General features: G+C 38.7%; 1 protein-coding gene across 16 annotated transcripts in view; it reads right to left on the bottom strand.

Annotated features, from left to right (window-relative positions):
* Positions 1 to 22941, bottom strand: part of Dst (dystonin) — a 489235-nt gene that overhangs the window by 5543 nt on the left and 460751 nt on the right. For 6 of the 16 annotated variants that reach the window (XM_029570103.1, XM_017801476.2, XM_029570111.1 and 3 more), the window contains 15 exons: positions 22420 to 22579; positions 19329 to 19523; positions 18678 to 18806; positions 15753 to 15896; positions 14878 to 15066; positions 13228 to 13357; positions 11246 to 11409; positions 10069 to 10231; positions 9329 to 9483; positions 9093 to 9167; positions 7154 to 7171; positions 4320 to 4437; positions 1830 to 1901; positions 741 to 940; positions 241 to 351 (listed from right to left, as the gene is read on the bottom strand). In XM_029570103.1, coding sequence (XP_029425963.1) covers positions 241 to 351; positions 741 to 940; positions 1830 to 1901; positions 4320 to 4437; positions 7154 to 7171; positions 9093 to 9167; positions 9329 to 9483; positions 10069 to 10231; positions 11246 to 11409; positions 13228 to 13357; positions 14878 to 15066; positions 15753 to 15896; positions 18678 to 18806; positions 19329 to 19523; positions 22420 to 22579 — 2023 coding nt within the window. The remainder of the gene's footprint in view (positions 1 to 240; positions 352 to 740; positions 941 to 1829; positions 1902 to 4319; positions 4438 to 7153; positions 7172 to 9092; positions 9168 to 9328; positions 9484 to 10068; positions 10232 to 11245; positions 11410 to 13227; positions 13358 to 14877; positions 15067 to 15752; positions 15897 to 18677; positions 18807 to 19328; positions 19524 to 22419; positions 22580 to 22941) is intronic. The other 10 variants (XM_029570107.1, XM_017801477.2, XM_017801475.2 and 7 more) reach the window with 4 other exon arrangements.

Here is a 22941-nt window from a genome sequence, read left to right as displayed (position 1 = left end):
CAAAGGAGGTAAGTAGCCTCATGGTGCGACTGTGCCAAACAGACACCGTCTTTTCTGGTAAGGCTTTACTCTTATATCTCCTAAGAACTGGTAGGTTGATACTTCTTTTATAAAGGTGACAAAAGGACATTATTATCATCAAAAGTACATATATTAAGGCAGTAGTGAAGCAGTGTTAGTGGGTGATAGTTTCAATTAACTGAAAAAGACTGTTAAGACAAATGTGGGACCTTACAATACCTCTGCAGATGACACGGCAAAGTCTGAGCACATTCCTGGTTTACAAGAAGTTGACATTTTGCTGTTTGTCAACCATGGTTTACCATAATTGCGTGTTAAAGGATGGAGAATCTGCATGGAACAATGGCAAATCAAATGTAAAGGATAGCAGATAAAAATGAAGCTACAGAAAGAGATATTTGTAGCATAGACTCATATTTCAAAAGCAGAATAAAAACAAAAGTGGAAAGATATGATGACAAATTATACACACCAAAAAAATGAAATGAAGCTATAAACAGACAAATCAATCTGAAAGATAAAAGCCCCTAGACAGGTCACTGTTGTCCAGACAATTGCTCTATGGGTCACTGGGCAAAGTATAGTAGAAAAACATGGGGACAAAGGACACAAATGGACCCAGCTGGTCCTACAAATTCCATGGACTTAAAAACATCCAAAAGGATTTGGAGAACAATAATTACATTAGAAGAGGAAACTACTACATTCTGGATTCCTACCTTTGGCGTGCTGGTGGCAGGCACTTGTGGGGAGGCCACCTGGCCGGCCTGACTGGACACAGAGGTGGATCTGTTGGGCGAAGCTCCTCGTGAGGAAGGCCGTGATCTGCGGCCCCGTGGTCGGAAAGCAGCCATACCCTGACTGGCACCGTCTGCTAAGATGAACTTCTCCCGCAGTTCCATGTTGGTCCTTCCTTTAGCTAGATGACACACACACACACCAAAGTGCACAAAAAAATGAAAGGAAAAAGCATTCAGTCTTTATGGCAAGAGGGTCACCTGGCACCAGAAAAAGCGCTGAGAATTTTGAGAACATCTTTGTGCCATGCCAACTCCAACTCAGCATAACAAGAAGTTAAATGCATTCCTTCACAATGCATTCCTCTTGGATACAAGTGAATTCAGGGAAGGGGAAAAGGTGTGCTTATTCTAACACTAGACACCAGCAGGAATAACCACTACAAAAGAAAGAGTCAGCATGAAAATGGAAAGCTCATGCTTAAATACTGTTAACCCACCAGCTACTGATGGCCACATGGTCTTACTATCCTTTTACCACACTGAGAAGACAAGCCAGGAAAGCAGGGACTGTGTCTTTTGCATGTACTGCTGAGGTAGGAGAATTGCCAGTATTTAATATTGGGATTAAACAACAGAATGACACAGTATCAGAGATGGCTTGTTAGTCATGATGATAACATATGAACTTCCAGAATTTTCACTGAAATGAGGCAGCTAGTATTTTAATTTTAGGCCTTAAAAACTGTTTTACCAACATGCAGTAACAAACACCAGACCCAGGAGTCCACGTAATCAGTGATGCAGCACTCATACAAACACATATGCACACGGAGAACACTCCACAAGAACCCGATGAGCAACGTGTTAGCAGGTGCTCGATCACTTGTATTTGCCACACACCACAAGTGTGTTAAGTTTCTAGAATTTAAAATTAGAAGCCCCAGCTCAGCTGGATATGAGTTAAGCCATACATGTGAATGAAGCATAGTGTATTAAAACAAATTATTAAAGCAAGAATGGAAAATTAGGAAAGAGAAGAGAGGGGAGAGGCAAAGAGGGGTTGCCAACCTATAGCAGGCTGAGTAGTGGTAATTGAAGAGTTTGATTCCGAACGTAACATTTTACTCCCATGATGATGAACTAGAAAAAATGACACAGGATACCAATCACATTAAAGAATACTGTTAGCAGAAGAAACAAAGTACAGTAGTTGGATATGCGAAGGGTGCTCAGATCCAGCCTTTAGCACATTTAGAAGAGTTGCAACAGGAGAAGAAGCCCTGTAAGGTCTGACTCGACAAGGAGGACACAGCTGGAAGACTTGGCCAGTCATGTTGACTTTCCCTGACCCTATCCAACAGAACAGTACACATTTGAATTGCTTTGTTTCCTAAATGAAGCTGCAACCTTGGACTGCATTATTTTCCAAGTACAGTCATAGGATGTTTTATCAACAACACACTGTAGATGATGGTGGTCCCATAAGACTGCAATGGAGCTGAAAACTTCTCATCATCTACATAGCAATGGTATGGTGAACATACTACTCATGTGTTTTGTGGTGACGCTGTTCTGAACAAGTCTACTGCAGTGGCAGTCACATGAAAGTGTAACATAGTTACAGATAGGATGCAATGCTTCATTAGTGGTAACAATGACTATGTTACTTGTTTATGTATTTGTCATATTATAGTTATTGCCAGAGGGTATTCTATTCCTTCTACTTACAAGAAAGGTTCTTCTAAAAATATTTTATTATTTTTATTTTACGTGTATGAGTGTATGCCTGCCTGTATGTAAGTGCATCCATGTTCCACAATGCCCATGTACAGCAGAAGGGGGTATCAGATCTCCTGGAACTGGAGTTATGGACAGTTGCTAGCCACCATGTGGGAACTGAACCCAGGTCTTCTGCAAGAGTAGTCAGTGATCTTAACCACTGTACCATCTCTCCAGCCCCAGGTGGTGGTGGTGGTTGTTCTTTTTTCTTTTTACAAAGCAGCATGCCATGTTATACCAGCCATAGCCTTATACATCTTATATCAACTGCTTTTCCTGGTTGCATAATTTTATCTTGTACTTGATTTAATCACATGTTGTCTTATTTATCACAAGTCTTAGAGCAACAGGTTATATACTATACACACACATACACACACCATGCAGCCTAGGTGTATAGGATGTTAAACCATTTAGATTTGTATTAAGTACATGTTATGTCTGCACAGTAACAAAGATGCCTGACAACGCCATTTCTCAAGCATATCGCCATTGTTGAGGGGGGCCCCTTATTAGCTGCTCTTTTAGGTGTATCTTTAGCTGACAGAGAGCAGGGCCACTGCGTGGTTATAGAGCAGTTCAGAGTGGCCTTGGCAGACAGGCCGACTCTAACATATCTGTGTAGGCAGATGTCAGCACCAAATGCAGGTGTCCTGCTGGGCTTCCCAGATGGCAGCCTGACAGGCAAAGCTGAGCAGACATTTTAAAAAGACAAGCTCACAGATTAAAGCCAACCATGACAATCCTACAGTTTCAGAATCCTATAGAAGTCAGAAAAAAATGTGTGCTTACGGAGATGGTACTTAATTAGAAGTTGTAATCAAATGCTCATTTATAATATAAATCACCTAAGAATTAAAAAACTGACTGTGGGACAGGAAAATAGGAATGTTAAAAGCTGCAGGGCATGGTGGTGCATGCCTTTAATCCCGGCACTCGGGAGGCAGAGGCAGGCAGATTTCCGTGAGTTCAAGGCCAGACTGGTCTACATAGTGAGTTCCAGGACAGGTGGGGGTACAGGGAGCCCCTTTCCCAAAAAAACCAAAAAAAAAAAAAAAAAAAGCTAACCCAAGACTGCAGGGCTGGTAGATATGGAGAGCTACCATACGATGTTTTCATTTGTAAAAATTTAAAAATACATATTTTATTTATTATTTTTATTTTATGTGTATTGTCTGCATGTAGGTGAGTGCACCCATGTCATGCAATGCCACGGAGGTCAGAAGAAGGCTTCGGATTCCCCTGGAACTGGAGTTAAGGATGGTTCATAGCCACCATGTGGGTGCTGGGGATCAAACCCTGGTCCTCTGCAAGAGCTGTCAGTGCTCTTAACCGCTGAGCCATCACTCCAGCCCGATGTTTTCATTTGTAATATTCTGCTCTGCAACTTCAAAGTAAGAGTCAAGTCATAGCTCCTTATTGTTTTAAGTATTACTTTCCTCTCCTCTCTCATTTCATAAAAATTTGACTTCTAAAATTTTACTATCCAATATATTGTCCTTGTTGCCTCAATTTTCTTTCAATAGCAGACAGAAGTCCTTTATTTGGAGAATTTAGACAACCGCAGAAAGTCTTAAAAAGAAAATCTAGACTAGTATTTCCTGTCTAACTATCTCAGATTTATTCCAAAACAGGAGAAAAGGAAAATAGAGAACACGCTTTACAGGCCAATGTGAAACACTCACTACTGGATTTAAATTATGGCCAACAATAATGCTTTTGTTGCTGAGAGTCAGCAGTACATTTGTGGTGCTGGACCTTGACATAGCATCTCCTTACCCCTGCAAGGATCATTTTTCACTAAGAACTCATCCAGAGCCATCCATCCACCTCCAACACGGACCATCACTGTGCTTCGCAGGATCCGAACCAGGCGAAGTTGCTGGGAGTCTCCAAACTGAAGAAAGAAAGAACCTATAATTGTCAAAAATGATTCTAGACTAAAGGGTGATGCGCAGTGTGTAGAAGCTTAGCAAATTACTTTCATTTCTTGCTTAGTTCACAGTGATTAGTAAACTCTTAAAAGGGGTTCGCAATGATCTGCATTAGACTGCTGCATGCTGATTTAGCCCAAAGAAAGTAGTTTGAAAAAAAAAAAAAGATTACAAGGGTTATCAAGTACAATGTTGAAGCTTTTTGTCTAAAAGTTGAATATTATTTTTCTTAGCAAGGCAGAAATTGAGAAATATTTCTAGAAATTAAGCGCAGCCAGGAAAATAAGCATGGCCCATTTGCCCAGGACTTAAGATGATTCTGAGGAAAATACAATGAACTAGTTTGTGAAAACTACTTCTAAAATTAAAACCATTGTCTTCTGAAATCTGTGGAAAACATCTTAACAGACTCATTTGTTTTGCCTACTAAAGTTCCAGCGTGGGAGAACAAAGCAGTTAATGAGTGTGATTAGTAACAATTTCACACCCAACTAAAATTTCTGTACCTTTTATAGTCTGGCAAACCAATTAGTTAAAGACTGGATTAATATGCCACTTTAGATTACAGTAATATTATAGCAGCTGCTAATAAATTCCTAAAGACACAGCTTTCACATCTAAAAAGATCTCTCTCAAAGCTGTTTGTACCACTGGTACAAATGAATCATCAATCACCTGGATGTGCTACAAATTCCAAGTCCTGAACAAATGCTAGGCCACAGGCAGTTCTGATGTTTCCTTGTTTTGAAAGTCTGTGAGAAATGATTTTATTCTTTGAAATCATTTCTAAGAGGCTCATGTTCAACTTATGAAGACCACGACGCTGAATTTCACAGTTACCAACTTAACAAGTAACAAAGCAAAATGAACAGTTAATTAAATGTAAATAGAGTCTTCATATGGCAGGGAGCTAGAACTGTGCCTTTGACTACCGTCTGGGTTTACCATGATAACAGAAAACTTTGAGTAGAAATAGTCTACCCTTTTTCAATAATCTTTAATATTGGATTTTAGGATAAGAAGCTTAACAAAAAACCAACCAAACTCCACTCAGGAAACTAAAACTGAGGACACAAGAGTACACAGGCAGGGACTCAGGTGTTTTACATCACACCTCTACAAATAGCTATTTTTGAAATCTCAGTTTTGAACACTAAAACTTAATTATTCCTACAGACGAACCTGTTCCTGAAATGAAAATTAAATTTAAAAATCAAAACATATATTTGTACTGTTAGGAAAAAATTGGTGCTGGTAGTAAGCAAAGGGAAAAGAGGGGATGTGAAGAAAATTACTCTTAGGGAACCAGATAACTGGATCTGATAATTTTGTTCAAAGTAATTTTTGAGAAAATAACTCTAAATACTTTATAGAATGATATTTTGATTCTACTTTAAAAGGTATTCTCCAAACAACTAACAATATCTTTAGAATTTCTCTTATTTCCTGATGGCCAAACTATGAAGCAAGAAAAGCAGATAAACATCGTTCTTTGTACTTTTAGCACATGAAATCTTAAAAAAAAATTTTTGAGATAGTGTTTCCCTGAGGCCCCAGCTGGCCTGGAACTCAACAGAGATCCATGTTCCTTTGCCTCTCGAGTACTGGGATTACAGGTGTGTGCCACCATGCCCAGCACATACAATCTTTTGAGGTAAGTATTTTTCTTACTCTCTCTGTAAGTACAAGAAGATACTATCCTGACTCAGAAAATACCAGAATGGAAAAGTAACATTTTATGTGTTGTAACTAACTAATGAGTATTTTTCTCTGGTTTGATCATTATACATTATTCATATGTATCAAAGAATCACACTGTACCCATAAATATATACAACTATTATATGTCAATTAAAAACATTTCTTTGGAAAACTCAATTCAAAGTAATGGAGCGGTTTTGTTTTAAACAATTTTTGGCTAGCAGGACATGAAGAGGTAACCTGAGACCTAAGATGCGCCACATCTTCTGATGGAGCCACTTAGTAATATCACAGAAGAAGACAGTAGAAATAAACCCTGGACATGTGGCAATCAAAGCATAATTTCTCCTGTGTGCAGTTTTAAATTTGGACTGTGCTGCAGTGTTGGTAGGCGGTTCTTGCTGACTTAAAAGTCAATATTAGCATGTGGCCAAGATGGCACAAAGGGTGCCTTGCCATCACTTCAAACTTGAGATGAAACACCTAACAGCTCAGAACAAGTGGAGGTGGTTGCTGTGCAGCAAACATGTGACCTGTGGCTTAGTGCCATGGAGACCTTTCAGTGCCGTGTCTTTCCATGTTCACAGCTTGGTGCTGACCCCTCTCTGCTACTACATACTGTGTCCTGAACAGTTAGACAAAGATGTGTGGACAATCAAACTTGTGTTCCAACAACTCCTTGCATGAAAGTAATGTTAATAGTATTACTAACAATGGGGAACTACGTGTTTGCATCACTGTAGCCAGTGAATAAGCTACAATTCATTATCTGGTTCACGTAAGAGTAATCTCATGAGACACAAAGCAATAAAGGAGTCCCGCATCAAAGACTCTCATAGCGCTCACAGAGACACCACGCCAACCAACACTGTAGTAGCTAGCGAGACAGCATGGGGGGACTGGCCATGGCAAGCTTTAATGACTATGAATTAAGTTAAAAAAAAATCATTGAGAACTTGAGATTCCACTGGTTTATACCTGATTTCCCAGGAAGAACTGATAAAAAATGAAAAATGGAAGAAAGACACAATTAGTTCAACAGGAAACTTTCTATATGACTTGAGAACACACAGACTCATACTCTGGCTTCTGGAAATAGTATCTAGTCTAGAGATGTGTGTACCCAGCTGTTCCAATGTAAACCAAACAACCACAATTTTCTCTACAAATTTACTGGAAAGTTCTTAGGACTTCGAATTGAAGTTAAAGTTTCAGTATGTAGATGAACTTTTTTTTAAAAGATGAAAGTAGTCATTCTTAAGTAACACAGTATATTATGGCTGCTCAGCACATTTTCTACCTAGTTACTACTTTAGGAGATGTTTCAAAGAAGAGAAAAAATAAATGAAGACAGAATGATAATCACATTTCTCTATTTTGAATGTGAACCAAGTTAGCTGATATTTTGAATAAAAGTTACTGTGTAAGTAGAAAAAAATCTGCCTTTTTCATATTTATGAGTCAGTATTTTTAATTTCATGATTTTGGTTTGGAATAGCGTTATTAAAAATCTGGACACTTACCTTTAATCATAATAAAATACAAAGTAATGTGAAGCAGCTTAAATGCACACACACACACACACACACACACACACACACACACACGCGAGTTGGATATTTTACTGTGAATAATTTTCTCCTTAAAAGTAACGTGCACATTGGAGAATGGCTGGGGGCACCGACAACACAGTGGACACTAGTAACAGGGATTACAGAGAATATGGGCTCCAGTAGGGGGCACGGGGGAGACTATGGGAGGGTGCTATTTGGGACGTGTGTGTATATAGATGAGTAAGATTGTCTGGAATGTTCTGTATGAAATACAAAAAAATCAACAGATTAAAAAAAATGAGTTATATTTGAGGAAGAAGCATAAAAATTTGCTTCATGTTAATTAGTAGAGGCGAAACATATTACCACTGAAATCTACCTGATGATTTTATATCCATGCTCAGGTGCCAAGGATCTCAGAAAGTAACCGACTGTGACTAGTAATAATCAGATACATAGAGATTAGAGATGCATGTGCAAACATCTGTTAGTAGCATTAAAAATTAGTTTTTCTGTATGAAACAATACATTTTAAATTGAAATGGAGATATTTTTTAACGGTTAAAACCTCATTCAATTTTATGTCTTAAAGGGTTTATTCTGAGTTCAATATTGTATAACTGTATTAATTCAACTGAAAATTTTACAGCCACTTTTGAAAAGAGATGCATCTTTGCTCTGGAAATTGTTACTGAATATGCTACTGCTATAATGAAATGCTTCTAATCATGTGGTTATTAAATAAATAATTAAAAAAAAAGTAGTGTGCACATGGGTGAGGTAGCTGTAAGGGTGCTTGCTGCCAAGCCTGATGACCTGAGTTTGACCTCTGGAACCCATATGGTGGAAGAAGAGAACTGACTCTTACAAGTTGTCCTCCGACCTCCACATGTATGCCATAGCATGCACACACTCATCCATTTATGCGCACATACACACAAACACACAAAATAAATATAAAAACATTTAAAAGATAATGTACATATTATAAATGTCAAAATATAGCTTAATATGCAAATGCAAGCCATTTCTTATTATAACACGCGCATTATATAATTTGTAAATTTATAAAATTTTAGGGTTTTGTTTTTTTAGAGACAGGGTCTCCCTGAAGTCCCAGGTACCCTGGAACTCACAGAGATTTGCCTACTTCTGCCTCCCAAGTGCTGGGATTAAAAGCGTCTGCCACCACACCTGGCAAACTGATATAATTTTAAATGATAAAAACTGGGGTTTCATATACCACTACATTTTGAGATGATGTAAAAATAATTATGGTTCCTAGAAAACAATGTAGATCAAAGTGTATACAAATTTCAATTTCTATCCTTTAAAGGAACTATAAAGTTATTTGGAAAACTCACCCTGTATTTGTTATCACCGATTTGTTCAACTTGAAATCGTTTTGCACATTTACACTTAGCTACTTGCCTTGTGACCTGCCAAAAACAAAGATGAAATATTCACTTTAGTGTTGATATTTCACCGTGGGATACTAAAAACTGACAAAATGGAAATAAATGAAATGGTTGTTATGAACTGCACATGGCATCCTGGCACGACACACTATTACTGTTGTATGCAGATGGAAGACGAGTACCTCATCTTCAATTTTGTCGGCATCGGTGACAGGTTTGTATGCATCTTTATTTGGATGCAGAGCTGCTACAAATTCATAGTAGTCAATATATCCATCACCATCTCTGTCAAAGATGTCTGCAACAGCACTCATCTCCAGGCGACTGGTTGGGAACTCTAAAATTTGCCAGACAATGGTAAGTCAGGTAATTTGTTAATTACACCTTAAGATATACTTGACTGCATATTTTAGCCTCAATGTGGCTCATCAAGGTGATCAAACATGTTAAAATTCTTTTTTTATGGGGGGTGGTCTTTTTGAGACAGGGTTTCCCTGTAGCCCCTGCTGTCCTGGAACTCACTATGTAACCAGGCTGGCCTTGAACTCAGAGATCCACCTGCCACTGCCTCCCGAGTGCTGGGATTAAAGGCATGCGCCACCACACCTGGCTAGAAAACAGGTTCATATCATAACAAATGAACAGTTAACAATCCAGACTTATCTTTAAGAACTAGGGTGAGTCATGCTGTCTTATAGGTTGCCAACTGTTTGGTACTAGAAATCTCATATGATTCAACTGCTACTAAGGAATAAATCATATAAAATTTACATTGAGAATAACTTTTTGTAGTATCTGTCAGGCTTACAAATGACTAATCTACCAAACAAGGTGACTTAGGGATCTAGCAGCCCCACAATTTTAAACTGTGCTTATTTTCTGTAAAAATTATTTCAGCTCTAGTCATCTGCTTTGGACTTACTTGAGGAAAGAATTCCATCAATAAATTCCTGCCGGGTGATCCTGCCATCCTGATCTTTATCGATCCTCCTGAAGAAATCCATCACTCGAGATTTCTTGTGATTCATCCATCGCATGTATTTTTTACGCCAGATATCAAAATCAAAGTTAGCAAATTCCCTCAGCTGGAAAGGGGAAAAGTTCTGGTTCAGTTAGTGCTGTACTTAAACCGTAGCTTTAAAACTTTTTTTTTTTATTAGAAGCATTTCATTACAGCTTTAACGTACTCAATAACAATTTCCAGAGCAAAGATGCATCTCTTTCAAAAGTGGCTATAAAATTTTTAGGTTCACAGTTGAATTAATACAGTTATTCTTGAGAATTTCATATGTATATGCAATGAAATGCAACATATCCCTCAATTTCCTCATCCAACGCATCCTCCTCCCAATTTCATACCTTTAAAAAAAATAATAACCTACTAATTCCAATCAGTGCTGCCCGTGTGTGCATGGGTGCGAACATCAAACTGTACCTTACACTGAGATGAATCATTTTTGATGGTCCTCCAGGTAAGACCCATCTCTCCCATTTTAGAGAAAGATGGGTTCTGACAAATGGGACTAGGAAACATTTTTAAAAATTAAGAATACTTCATCATGTCATTTTCTTTTCTTTACAATTAAAAATCTTTGGAGTTAAACTTTGAAGTTAAACTGTTCACGACAGCAGACACAATGGTGGGCTGTCCCAATGTCAACGCTGACCCTATGTTCTGTGAAAGGTGCAGGCCTTTGCCTACAAGTTCTTACAGTTTGCCTAGACATCTAAAAATTTCAAATTTCAGGATATAAAAATTAAAACCCCCAGTCGTGGGGTGTATATTATTAAAGGATCTGAACTATAAGCAGATTATCATCAGCAAATATATGTCAAGTTCAAGAGTTTTTCTTAAGCAATCAGCATCTAACCGTTAAAATTTTAAAGTTTTTAACTTTTTGGTTCCCTGAATCCAAATCCCATAAATTAGTTTTTTTTTTATAGAAACAAATATATTCTTAGAATTTGTTCAGAAGAAACATATGGATTCAAATGATAAGAATTTGCTCATGTAAAAGAAATGATTTCATGCAGTGCGTTATGACAAATGAAGGTGAGGGACAACACAGGGATAGATGGACATGCACGTGCAGACAGACCTCTTCCAGCCTGTCCAGGGCATCATTGAGCTTTCGCCTCCTTTCCAGCGCCAGGAGCCAGACTTGCTGCCATTTGCTCACCAGTAAGTTCACCCTGGGATTCTTGGTTTCGATTTGTGTCTGTGACCCGGATGGATATAAACTTGAGGTTGGAAAGTGTTTTCCTGTTAAAATACAACTCCAATTAGGATGGCAAAGTTTCCAGGTGCTAATATGTGTTAGGGCTTTACTGTTTTTATGCCTAGTCAAGGCTGAGTTGATTTAATTATTGTGCATTACAAGGAGAAATATCCAATTTAGGTGAAGTGTAATGTCAAGGCTCAAGTCTTTCTTAGTTATTAAGGATTATATTCTAATCTTATAAAAAGTACAGAAATGCGTCTTGATGGGGACATTTAAATACTGGAGAGTTCTTTCAATAAATTTATGGTTAAAATTTTTCCTACTTAAAATTCATGTCATTTCAACAGCAAGGCAGCTTCCTGGGACTCTCTGTTGAGGCAAGAGAAATAAACCTCCCAGCACAGTGAGGCACATCTTAGAGTAGGTTAGAGCAAAGGCAGCTACCCTTCTCAGAGAATAAGGCTGAAAGGAGAGTGTGAGGGAGCAGTCTCTGCAATCACAGCAGGGGGCTTCACAAATCCCAACATCCGGAAGATGTGCACTGCTCCCACCATTCTCCCAAATCCATTCTCTACCTAGCATTTATATTTCCTGCACATACTTAACATACTTAAATTTACGGAGTCAATTTTCTCCTTCTGGCTGTTTTCTACAAGTTTCTGTAACTGCATAAAACAATGATCACAATGCTTCTCCCACCCTCTCTATCTAAATAAATGGCTAGATGTGGCCGGTGTTCATTGTTTAGGCTCAAACTAATGAGGGTAACCAAATGCTCTTGAAAGTATACTTAACTACCTCACATGCATTAGCTCACTCAGTCTAAAGAGGATAAAAGTATCCTCTTGCAGATGAAGAAATTGAGGCCATGAAAGAGTTAAACTTGCTCAAGGCCATGCTTCCCAGTTGTAGGGAGGCAGCCAAGGAGCCTCCCCAGCGTTCTCAGTTACCTAGCCTCCTTGACTAAAACTAGCTGTAGTGGCTCTGCTCCCACCCTTCAAAAATATACAAAACTTATAATGTAGAGTGTACTTCTGAAAAACCTTCTCAAGCTAATGATTACTGTTTTTAATGTCATTGTGTTGGGTTAAGGTTGCCTGTGAATTAGTAAATAGAGCCAGAAGCCACATGAGCTGGAGCAGAAACAGATTATGTTCTTTATCCAGATCACAGTCAATTTTGCCAGTTTAGCTTGAATGCTATTTATATAATAGAAGAAAAATGAACCAATTCAAAGGGTTCCTGCAAATTTTTCCAATTTCTTCTAGTTAATCTGAAAGATACACTTTAAACAAAGTTAAATATAGGATCCTGGGCACAGCCCTTTCTTTAATTTTAAACAAAGTGCTCCAATACTTTAGTGCCTATGTTTTCTTTCAAGAAAACCTCTTATGACAGAACTCACAAGGCTTTTTACTTGCTCCAAAATTTCAAATGTTAAGATAAAAGAAAACTAGCTTCTTTGTCCAGCCATCTTTATTTTTGAGAATTGTCTCCACTGTGATGGTCTGAATGAGTGTTCCCCATAGGGTCCAAGTAGTTGAATACTTGGTACTAGTTGTGGCACTTGCTGTGGAGGTTTAGAAAGTGTGGCCTTGCTGGAGGAAGCACATCAGTGGGGGTGGGCTTTGAGAGCTCACAGCCATGTCCCACTTCCTGTCTTGTCTCCTTGTTTCTGTGCCTGCTTGAAGATGTGAGCACTCAGCTTTCTGCTCCTGCTGCCTCTACCACCATGCCTCCCACCATGCTGGACTCGAATCCCTATGAACTGTAAGCCCAATAAACTCCTCCTTCCATAAGTGGCCTTGGTCATGGTGTTTTATCACAGCAACAGAAAAGGAACCAATATAGCTGCTTACTTCCTGCTCGTCCCTTATCTAAGACCGGAATGTGGGACTGTAATGAGGAAGGATCAGCTGCCCTCCTCTTGTAGGTCTTAGTAACCTTATCAACATCAGGTTGTTTTCTGGTCATTTCCTCCATGAAGGTCTGAAATGAGAAGTGATGCTGAGTAAATACAAGTATGTGAGATTAATTCACCATTAGGAATGAATAGAAAACACAAGGATAAAAGGACTGTACTAGTATTTCTAAAGAAGAATTATCATGTTTTATCTTTAGGTGAAAAATATTTAAACTACTGTAATTGGGCATTATTGATTTCTAAAGAATGCAAAATGTTATAGCTGACAAAGTAAATTCAAATTAAAAACAAGAACACCACAGTCTAGTTTGAAAACAACATATGTGACTATCTGTACCTACTAAGCTCCAACTTCAAAGCTTGTCTCCAAGAGCTTTTAGTGAATATTTCTCTGCAAAGGCAACATGGGCACAGTCCTTAGGACTATGCCATGGTACATTCCACTTATATATTCAAAGTATTTAAGGTGACTTTGGTATACAGTGATATAAAGTCCACATTAAACGCATATATATGCAAATATATATACTTAATAGCCATAAGCAAGCTATTTCAAGGCGGGTGAAAGTTAATGAAGTTAAAGTTTATTCCAGTATATTTAAAAGGCTTAGTATCTTGTCATGTCTTATTATGTGTCCTTGGCTTACTGTTATTCTTGACTAGGAAGCCCTACCTATGTGGCAAAAGCCGAGGAAAGGCAGAGACTGTGGTGAAAAATGATTGGGAAAAAGTGAGGCAGACACAAGTGAAAATAAAAGTAAGGTAGCTCTGAAAGAGTTACCATGCTGGAAAACTCTGGCTGTTATAACACCTCTGATCACAGGGAACATAACTCGAGATACTACAAACATCACTATAAACATCAGTAACTTAGATTTTTATGAATGATAACGACTTAACTAGATATGCCAATATTTCATGTTTCTCTTTGTCACTGCATATTAAACAAACTATGAATCAGAGTGCCCATAATGCCCATCATTGTTTTTTTTTTGTTGTTTGGTTTTTTTTTTTTCTTCCAGAGCTGAGGACTGAACCCAGGGCCTTGAGCTTGGCTAGGCAAGTGCTCTACCAGTGAGCTAAATCCCCAACCCCTATTTCAGAGTTTAAAATAAGCAAGGTACACAGGGTAAGTAATCAATCTGAGAAAGAAAAAGCACAACTTTTAAGTAGGCAGCATTTGGAATATCGACGTGGGTCATCTTGGGAAACAGATGGGATGCAAACATGAAACAATAAAACAAGCATTGGCTGGAGCCATGGTGATGAGTGAGACTGCCCAAAGGGGGTGGGAGTTGGAGTGACAGAAGCTGCGGATCAGATGGAGGACAGAACAGAGATCGCATTTAGGAGGCAAGAGGTAGCTCAGGAGCTAGTGTGCAACAGAGGAGTGCTGTCTAGTTGCCAAAGGAGGAAAGGGCTTTGCAAAGTTCCAGAGGCAACTGTGCAGAGACAGGTCACAGGGCAGGTGCAGAACGAGACTCACTAGTTCAGAAGCCGTGGAACATGTGTGAGACGCATCACAGCCAAAGAAAGAAAATACCCAAGGTGATGGCTAGTAGGGTTAAGATCCAATTTATTTTACCTGGTGTTCTGCAATGAGGCTTTTCACCTCTTCAATCTCCTGGGGGATGACTTCCTTATCCTTATCACTAAGTGTAGTTTCAGCCCATTGCAACCAAGCCAGCAACGTTTCCAACAACTCCTGCTTAGCAATGAGCCCAGCCAGAGCGCTTGCCAGTCTCTGCTGATGCTGCTTTGCCCAGGCCAGCACCTGTTACAGAAACAGAAAGCTCACTGAATTTCTTTTGACTTGGGGAATAATTTCATTAATGTAAAATACACTCATTTTAAATGTACATTAGGCTCATCCTGGGCTAAACCCATGAAGATTTCTGTCTTTTTAGATCCTATAAGAAGTACCAAGACACCTTTAGGATATTTGCCACTATCTGAAGGTTACAGATGTGCCCAGCATCCAGGCTTCCTTTGGCTTGTTCCTTTTGTTTTGTTAAGTTCATGTGTCATTATCTAAAGGACCCAGTATGATTTTTCTGGGTAGCATTTAAAGAATAGAACTCTAACAAGTTAAATCTTAAGCAATGGATTAATTACCAGTGCATTCTCCAATTCATGCTTGAAGTATCACTGTCCTGAAACACCATTCCATGATTATTCAACAGACACAATGAGCAGGCAGGACAAATCGCTGTATGGTGAACCAAGTATCTGTTTTTTAAGGTCTCAAGTACATAGATGCAGATCCCTTTAACTTTTTTAGTGAAAGGTGAACTTCAGAGGCTGATAATGCATACCACAAGACTGATTTAAAGAATATTTTCCCCATGTAGGTCTCATTTTCCCACAGCTGTGAGTACAACTCAATTGCTGAAATTTCCCATTCTCCCATCTACAAATTACAAAGGTACTTCTACTAAGGATTATTTGAGACACACCAACCTCTTCAAACCGGGCCTGGATGATTGTTATCCAGTGCTTAATGGTGGTAATGGAGTCAGGGTGGCAGATGGCCAAGACAGTATCACCCATACTGGTGGCCTTGTTTAGTTCAGCTCTTTTTTCTTCCAGTTTCTTCATGAATTCCTACAGCAGAAACAAAGGCTTCTTCAATTAGCTGTTGGCATTTGCTGAGCACAGAATTTCAGTGGCATTCATTTACTGTTTGATCATGGTGGTACAATCCTGTGATCCCAGTACTTGGGAGGTAGAGGCAGGAGGATTGAGTTCAAGGTTAGCCTCAGCTACATAATACATTTGAGATCAGCCTGAACTAAATGAGACCCTGTTTCAAAAAACAGAAACAACAACAAAACCCTCAAAGAACAGCTCAGTTGGTATCAGGCTTAGGAATCTGAGGCTAGACAGGTCACAGGGCATAGAGGACACCCTAATAGTTTTATACTAAATAGATACTTTATTAAACTGACCCCTAATGACTTACTGTTATACCCATAGATTAATGCATCTCTGAACTCTCACCAGAGAAGTTTCCTTATGCAGCAGATGGTGATTAACATAGAAACTCACAACCGGCCACTATACAGAGAAAAAGGAGGCTGCAGGCTGCTTATCCCTGGACACCCATATCAAATTTCTGCTTCCCCGGGCTGAGGGATCATTGTGGAAGAGACTGTAAATAGAAAGACTGTAAGAGCCAGAGGTGGTGGGTGACCACAAGGAAACAGAGTTTTCCAGACAGCTGGTCAGTTACTCATTATGAACTCACAGCAATGGTGACAGCATGGACCAGTCCCACGCAAGCTCAAAAAGACAAAATCCCAGCATAGACATAGGAAAGTGGGTAAAGAAACACTAACCCAACCTATGGAACTTTTGGCAACCAATTGCTTCTGAGAGGGGGAGATTCTTGGTAGGCTAACTGGGCTCCAGTGGATGGAGGCATTTAAGACAGGTTAAACTCTATAGGCATTATATATATAAAACGAATAGGGTACACTGGGCAGGGGTAATGGGGGAGGTGCAGGTGGAGGAAGGTGATCTAAATGCCATTACGTTATACTGTATGAAAAAAATCACAAAAATTCAATTTAAAACACTCAATTAAAAAAACACAGAGAAAAAAAGAAAATAAAACCACCACCATGACCAAGAAAACAAAACAAACTACAGGTAGGAGCTGGAGAGATGGCTTAGTGGTTAAGAGCACTGAGTGCAGTTCTCTTCCAGAGGACCTGGATTTGGTTCCCAGTACCCACATGCCAGCTAACAACTGTAACTCCAGTTCCAGGGGATATGACACCCTCTTCTGGCCTCTGCGGGCACTGTACAACAAGTGTACACTTACATACATGCAGGCAACATACTCATACACATAAAATAAATAAATAAAAAAATTTACACTACTTTAAAATATTTTGAAATAACTGGCTGTACAAACTCCAATCTGGTTCCAAATACTTGCATCCTGAAGATTCTCTGGTCCTGCTGTTCTTACAGCAGGTGCCCATACCACATACAGTCTTTCTGTAGGATGTTAGATTTGCACCATGGGCATCAGTGGGTATACCTCTAAGAACCAAACCCTAGCACTTTGTGGAACTCAGTGTTGGCTAATTGTCAGCCCACAGTAATATAAACTAGATTTGTAAATACTGAGCTGAATCTAAAATTTACATTTGACAGTTTTCCTATTCTTGTAGTCTAGTTTCAAATTTAAATGGTGCACAGTGTTGGCTATCCAGGTAGTCATGCAAGCTTGCGTCACTCTTAGTAAAAGCAAGGTACTACGTCATTACTGTAGCCAACGCCCCTTTGAGAAAGAATATTAATTAAAATCAGAAGTCTATGCAGATGATGTAATACATGCTGAACAAGAATGATATATTTCCAATATGACCTTGAAAGGCAAAGCTATTTAGTGGTACTGAAAAAAAATCTTTAAAGTTAATAGGAAATGCTGACATCAACGCTACATTGGATGTAAACATTGTAAATTCTTGAGTTTTCTAGTTAAACGTTAAAAAACATCTGTTAAGAGCTATGTGGACAATTCTTTGAAGGGTCTTGCCAAGTTCCATGCACTGGTACAGAAAAGAGCTTGGCCTGATAACTCAGTGGCCAGATTTTTTGTCTGTTTTTTCAACAGTATGGATTAATGGTTTAAAATTAAAAGCAATACCATAGGTTAGCTCTCACGATAATTTTACAAGGCTCCTAACTAAAAAAAAGAAGTGGGGCTGGAGAGCTGGCTCGGTGGCATAAGGTGCTTGCCAAGCATAAAGTGCTTGCCACCAAAACTGATGTCGTGAGTTCAATTCATGGGATCCACATGGTAGAAAGAAAGAAGTGACTTCTGCAAGCTGTCTTCTGACCTCTACGGGTACACAGTGGTCCATGCCACACCCATGCACAAATATAAAAATAAAGCAAACAAAAACACCCAAGAAGTATCAGAGGCTTAAAAATAATATTTTAGGGCTTTTAAAATAGGACTTGCTTATTCATATAAAGGTCAAAATAACTCATTTTAATTCTAATAGAATAATTTTATAAACGCTAAAATGCTCATTAAGGAAGTTTTATTCTTGAAATCCACATCAAAGTGCAACAAAATGTACTGATGTTTGGACAGAAGCCAATGTACCCAAGAGACAGGAAACAGAGTTACTGCCTTCTTTAAAAAGGGAGATTAAAAGGATAGCTACATGCACATGTATATTAGGTATATGCTAACGTAGGTATGTAACCAGGGAGGATGGAGATTCATTCTTAAATGCACCAGATGTTTAGTTACTTCTCAGTAAAGAATTAATTCATGTCACTGCTATTTGTAACCATGAGCTTATTCTTTTTACTCTGCTGATTTTCTTATTTAGTTTTACTTATCAATTGGAAATGACTCACTTTATGTTGATCAATGAGAGTCCGGAGAGCATCCTCATCATCTGGGAGAAGACCATGGAAACGCAGGGTCTGCTCTGCCTCTGCCAGCCATTCCAAGAGGGCATGTACCACCGAGTGAAATTCTTCTGCCTAATAGTGAACACCACACACACACACACACACACACACACACACACACACACACACACAAAGATTTCCAGATATACCTGTTAGTAAAATTTACAGAACTATATAGATTTCCCCCTTCATGAAAGAGTCTTAATTTAAATTAATTATGTATACTAGTATTAAAAAGATAAGGATAGATCTTACTGCATTATGCAAATGTAAGAAAAGATATAATAGGTTAACAAGACTCACAAGAAGAATTCACCACTTTTGCAGCTTAGTTTGAGGCAGCTTATTATACTTTGAAACTGAAAATTTACTTGAGTATCACTTCCAAGTGCAGCTTAGCAACCTGTCTCTCTTAAGTCATTTACAGTCTTGAAAGGCTGGAAGTGGGATCAAGACAATGGTGAGGCTAGGTAGGAGTCCTTCATGACTCTCCAGGATGAGAAATTAGGATCCCATCATCTTTACTAGAGTTGTTCTTGCTGTGGTTCCCACACTTAAACCATTATACCTAGCTATCATTCATGTTCATTTTACCTGATGCAAGGCCGCTTCTAATCGTGTCTGCTTTGATATAGAAAGTGCACACACAGTCTCCCAGCGGGTGCTCAGTTCCTGCATCTGGACCTTGACCCAGGAGGAGTCGTCTCGGCTGCCTTCTATGAGCTCTCTGGCAGAGCGCTTCAGGGCCTGCACACTGCTGGTCCTCTTTCCCAGCTCTTTTTGGAAGACCTAAGAAAACCATATTATTAGCTTTTTATTATAACTAACTTCTAATTATGGGACAAAATAGCAAAATGTTAAAATATGTGTGTGTGTATGTGTGTAGAACATCACATAACATACATATAAGACTTATAGTTCAGCAGAATTTTCACAAGGTAAGAAATGACCCATCGCTCCTATTTGAGTATTGTTAACATAGTCTTAGATAAATTTTTTTACAGTCTTGTATCTCCTCACAGGGAACAGAATATTAATATCTTTTTTTTTTTGTCTTTTTGAGACAGGGTCTCCCTGTAGCCTCAGCTGTCCTGGAACTCACTATGTAGACCAGGCTGGCTTCGAACTCACAAAGATATGCCTGCCTCTGCCTCCCAAGTTCTGGGATTAAAGGTGTGAGCCATCACACCCGGCAATATCTTATTTTTTAAATGTCACATCTGATTTAAATAATGGTGATCTGCCTTCTCAATTTCACACACACACAAAGGCACACACACAATGTATCAAACTCTTTTTTTCTATGACTCTTGTCATAGTGTCCCATTCCTCTCAAGTCATTAGTGTGGCAGTAGCATGCTGGCCACCTACTGTCCTGAGAGACACACCAGAGATAAACAGGCGACAACACAAGGCCGGTGTACACTGCAGGGCCCAGAGAGGATAAGCTCCAATGGAGAGCTGGCAGGTAGTCCTGTCTTCTGTAAGATGCCCAGTTTCCACAGTATCCTAAGGACTGACCCCTAATTTCACATTTTAGACACCTACATCATCATCTCAGAGGAAAAGCTTTGGACATTCTTTTTCCCCTCTGCTTAATTTTGATGTATTTTAAAATAATGTGCCATGAAATTGACTTCTTTTGGTCAACCTAAAAAGTGAGTCCAGGGTTCTTTGTTTCTGATCAAACAGTTTGTAAATAAAACTAGATGGTTCAGATAACCAACCTCTGTCCAAAATAAAATTTTTTTTATTTTTCAGAAAAATCATCACAAAAGGGCACTCATCCAAAACAATCCAAACAAAATGTAGTGAATTTTGTGAACGATTTCACTCTGATAGTGTGAAATGATATGCAGCTGCAGGCAGGCAGACAGACAGACAGACAGACAGACAGACACACACACACACACACACACACACACACATTCTCTCTCTCTCTCTTTCTCTCTCTCTGGACATTACCCAAATATTCACTTGTGATAAACTTATCTAACAGTTTCAAAGTGTACTTTTAATATTCTTTGTATACTTAAACTTCTGGAGCCCTCCAACTGTATTACTCATCCTTAATAAGAAATTCATTCTTGATGATCTTTAATATATAAAAAAATCTGGCAAGTGCTATGGTAGTAAATATTTAGACAGTGAGCTTATAAACATGGCATTTATGTAAAGAGTAACATTACATTATGCATTACTCACTGAATGAGTGCCTGGAGAAGTCTGTGTTAATCATGCCCCAAAACATTTTCTTCAATATAAGCAAAGCTATGTTAATTTTTTAAATTCAAATTTTTTTTTTTGTAGGCCTGGCCAATATTCTTTTATTTGAGATAGGATTTCATGTAGCCCAGACTGGCTTCAAATTGGCTATGGAGCTGAAGATGATCTTGAACTTCAGGTCTTTCTGCCTTTACCTGATAGATGTTGGGATTATAGGTCTGGGCTACTACAATAGGGAACAGGCAGTGCTGGGGATCAAATCCAGGGCTTCAAGTATGCCAGGCCAGCATTCTACCAACGGAGGCACAACCCCAGTATGCTCCTTATTTATTCTCTATTAGTATTAAATATAACAAACTCTCTTTTATAGGTATAATCACAGAATCAAAACAAAGAAGAAAATAAATATGGAAATATGCAAATGAGCGAACACTTCACAAAGATCAGGTGTATCAGAATAGCATAGCCAGTGAATTATGAAGAGAACATTTTAGGGGACTGGAGTGATGGCTCAGCAGTTACGAGCAATGGCTATTTTTGCAGAAGACCCAGGTTTGAATCCCAGCACCCACACGGTGGTTAAGAACATTCTGTAACTCCAGTTCCAGGGGATTCGAGTCCTTCTTCTGTCCTCCGTGGACACTGCACGACACAGATGCAGGCATAACACTCATATACATAAAATAAAAATAAATAAAGACAACATTTTAAAATAAAATACATTTTGTGAACTCGAAAATCACGGGAAGGAGTACATCATCAAGTGAGGTACAGTACTGTAAGGTGCTTGCAGACAACGTAGATTCTGTATGTGAGCCATGCTTGAAGGCTCTCCAGGTTGTTTTGTATCATTTGGTCATAAGTTAAGACCTTATACTTAGTACTAGCTGCACACCTCAAACACATTCTTGATTGGCAACATTGTTTAACCTATGTATTAGGAAATCACAAGGGCAAGGAGAGAAATTTCCTCAAAACAAGTAATAAATACCTCAGCATATAATTCAAGAGGCAAGGTTAAAACAGATTTTAAAGAACAGCATCTAATCATGACTCCATGGGTCACGGTGTCTCAGATCTGCATACTGACTTAGTTCCAGGTCACCAACTGAATGATTTTTTAAAATGTTACAACATAATAGTTTAAATGAAGAACTAAAAAATAGAAAACCATTCTTGAAACACGTTTTAAAGCACCACAAAAAATGAAACTGCTTTTCAAGTTCTAAAGTTGGATTTAGATCAAGTAACTGAAAACAAAAGCATTTCATTGATCATGTAGTTTTCTCCCATCACTTTTAAAGGTGGATTCCTGCTTCTGCTCAAACATGTATTTCAGTAATGAAGACAAGGGATGCAGTGAGGCATTCTGACTTTAAAAGGCTACTGTAAGTGGTTATATTTTCCTCAAAACTCAGAATAACTAACAAGATAAAAAGAACATTCTGGATTGCAGTACCTTGTGATTGTCAATCAGGTTCATCACGAGGTCAATGTCTCCATGAACAGGCTGGTCTTCTGCCAGCTGGGGCTCAACTCTATACAGCCAATCAATAAGGGCCTGCAGGGCATCTGTGAATTGTCCAGAAAATAACAGGGCCTCCTCCAATTTGTTTTGTCTGGGAAAAAACAGTGGAAAAATTAGTCTTCTAAAGTTAATGTATGCGGCTGAGGGGCATTAGGGAAGAAGAAAATAATGGTCTTCACTGCTGTTTCCTCTGCCTTCCTTAGAAAACAGCAAAATTTTTCTCAAATTTTCTCTTTTAGTCCTTTAAATTCATGTCTGGCATTTGTTATAGTAAATTTTCCTTCACCTCTGGAAATCACTTGTCCTTCATGATTTTTGATAAAAATACAACTTTTAAAAAATTTTTTATTTTAGAAATTGTTTTAAATGGTCAAACAATAACCCTGACCTCTCTGAGTAGATAATTCTATGAATTTCAACAAATGTACAGATTCCTGCGATTACCACAATCTA

This window comes from Nannospalax galili, unplaced genomic scaffold (assembly GCF_000622305.1).
Source record: "Nannospalax galili isolate Female #2095 unplaced genomic scaffold, S.galili_v1.0 scaffold582, whole genome shotgun sequence".
NCBI lineage: Eukaryota > Metazoa > Chordata > Mammalia > Rodentia > Spalacidae > Nannospalax > Nannospalax galili.
The sequence above is the reverse complement of the archived record's forward strand: the minus strand, read 5'-3'. Positions and strand labels throughout refer to the sequence as shown.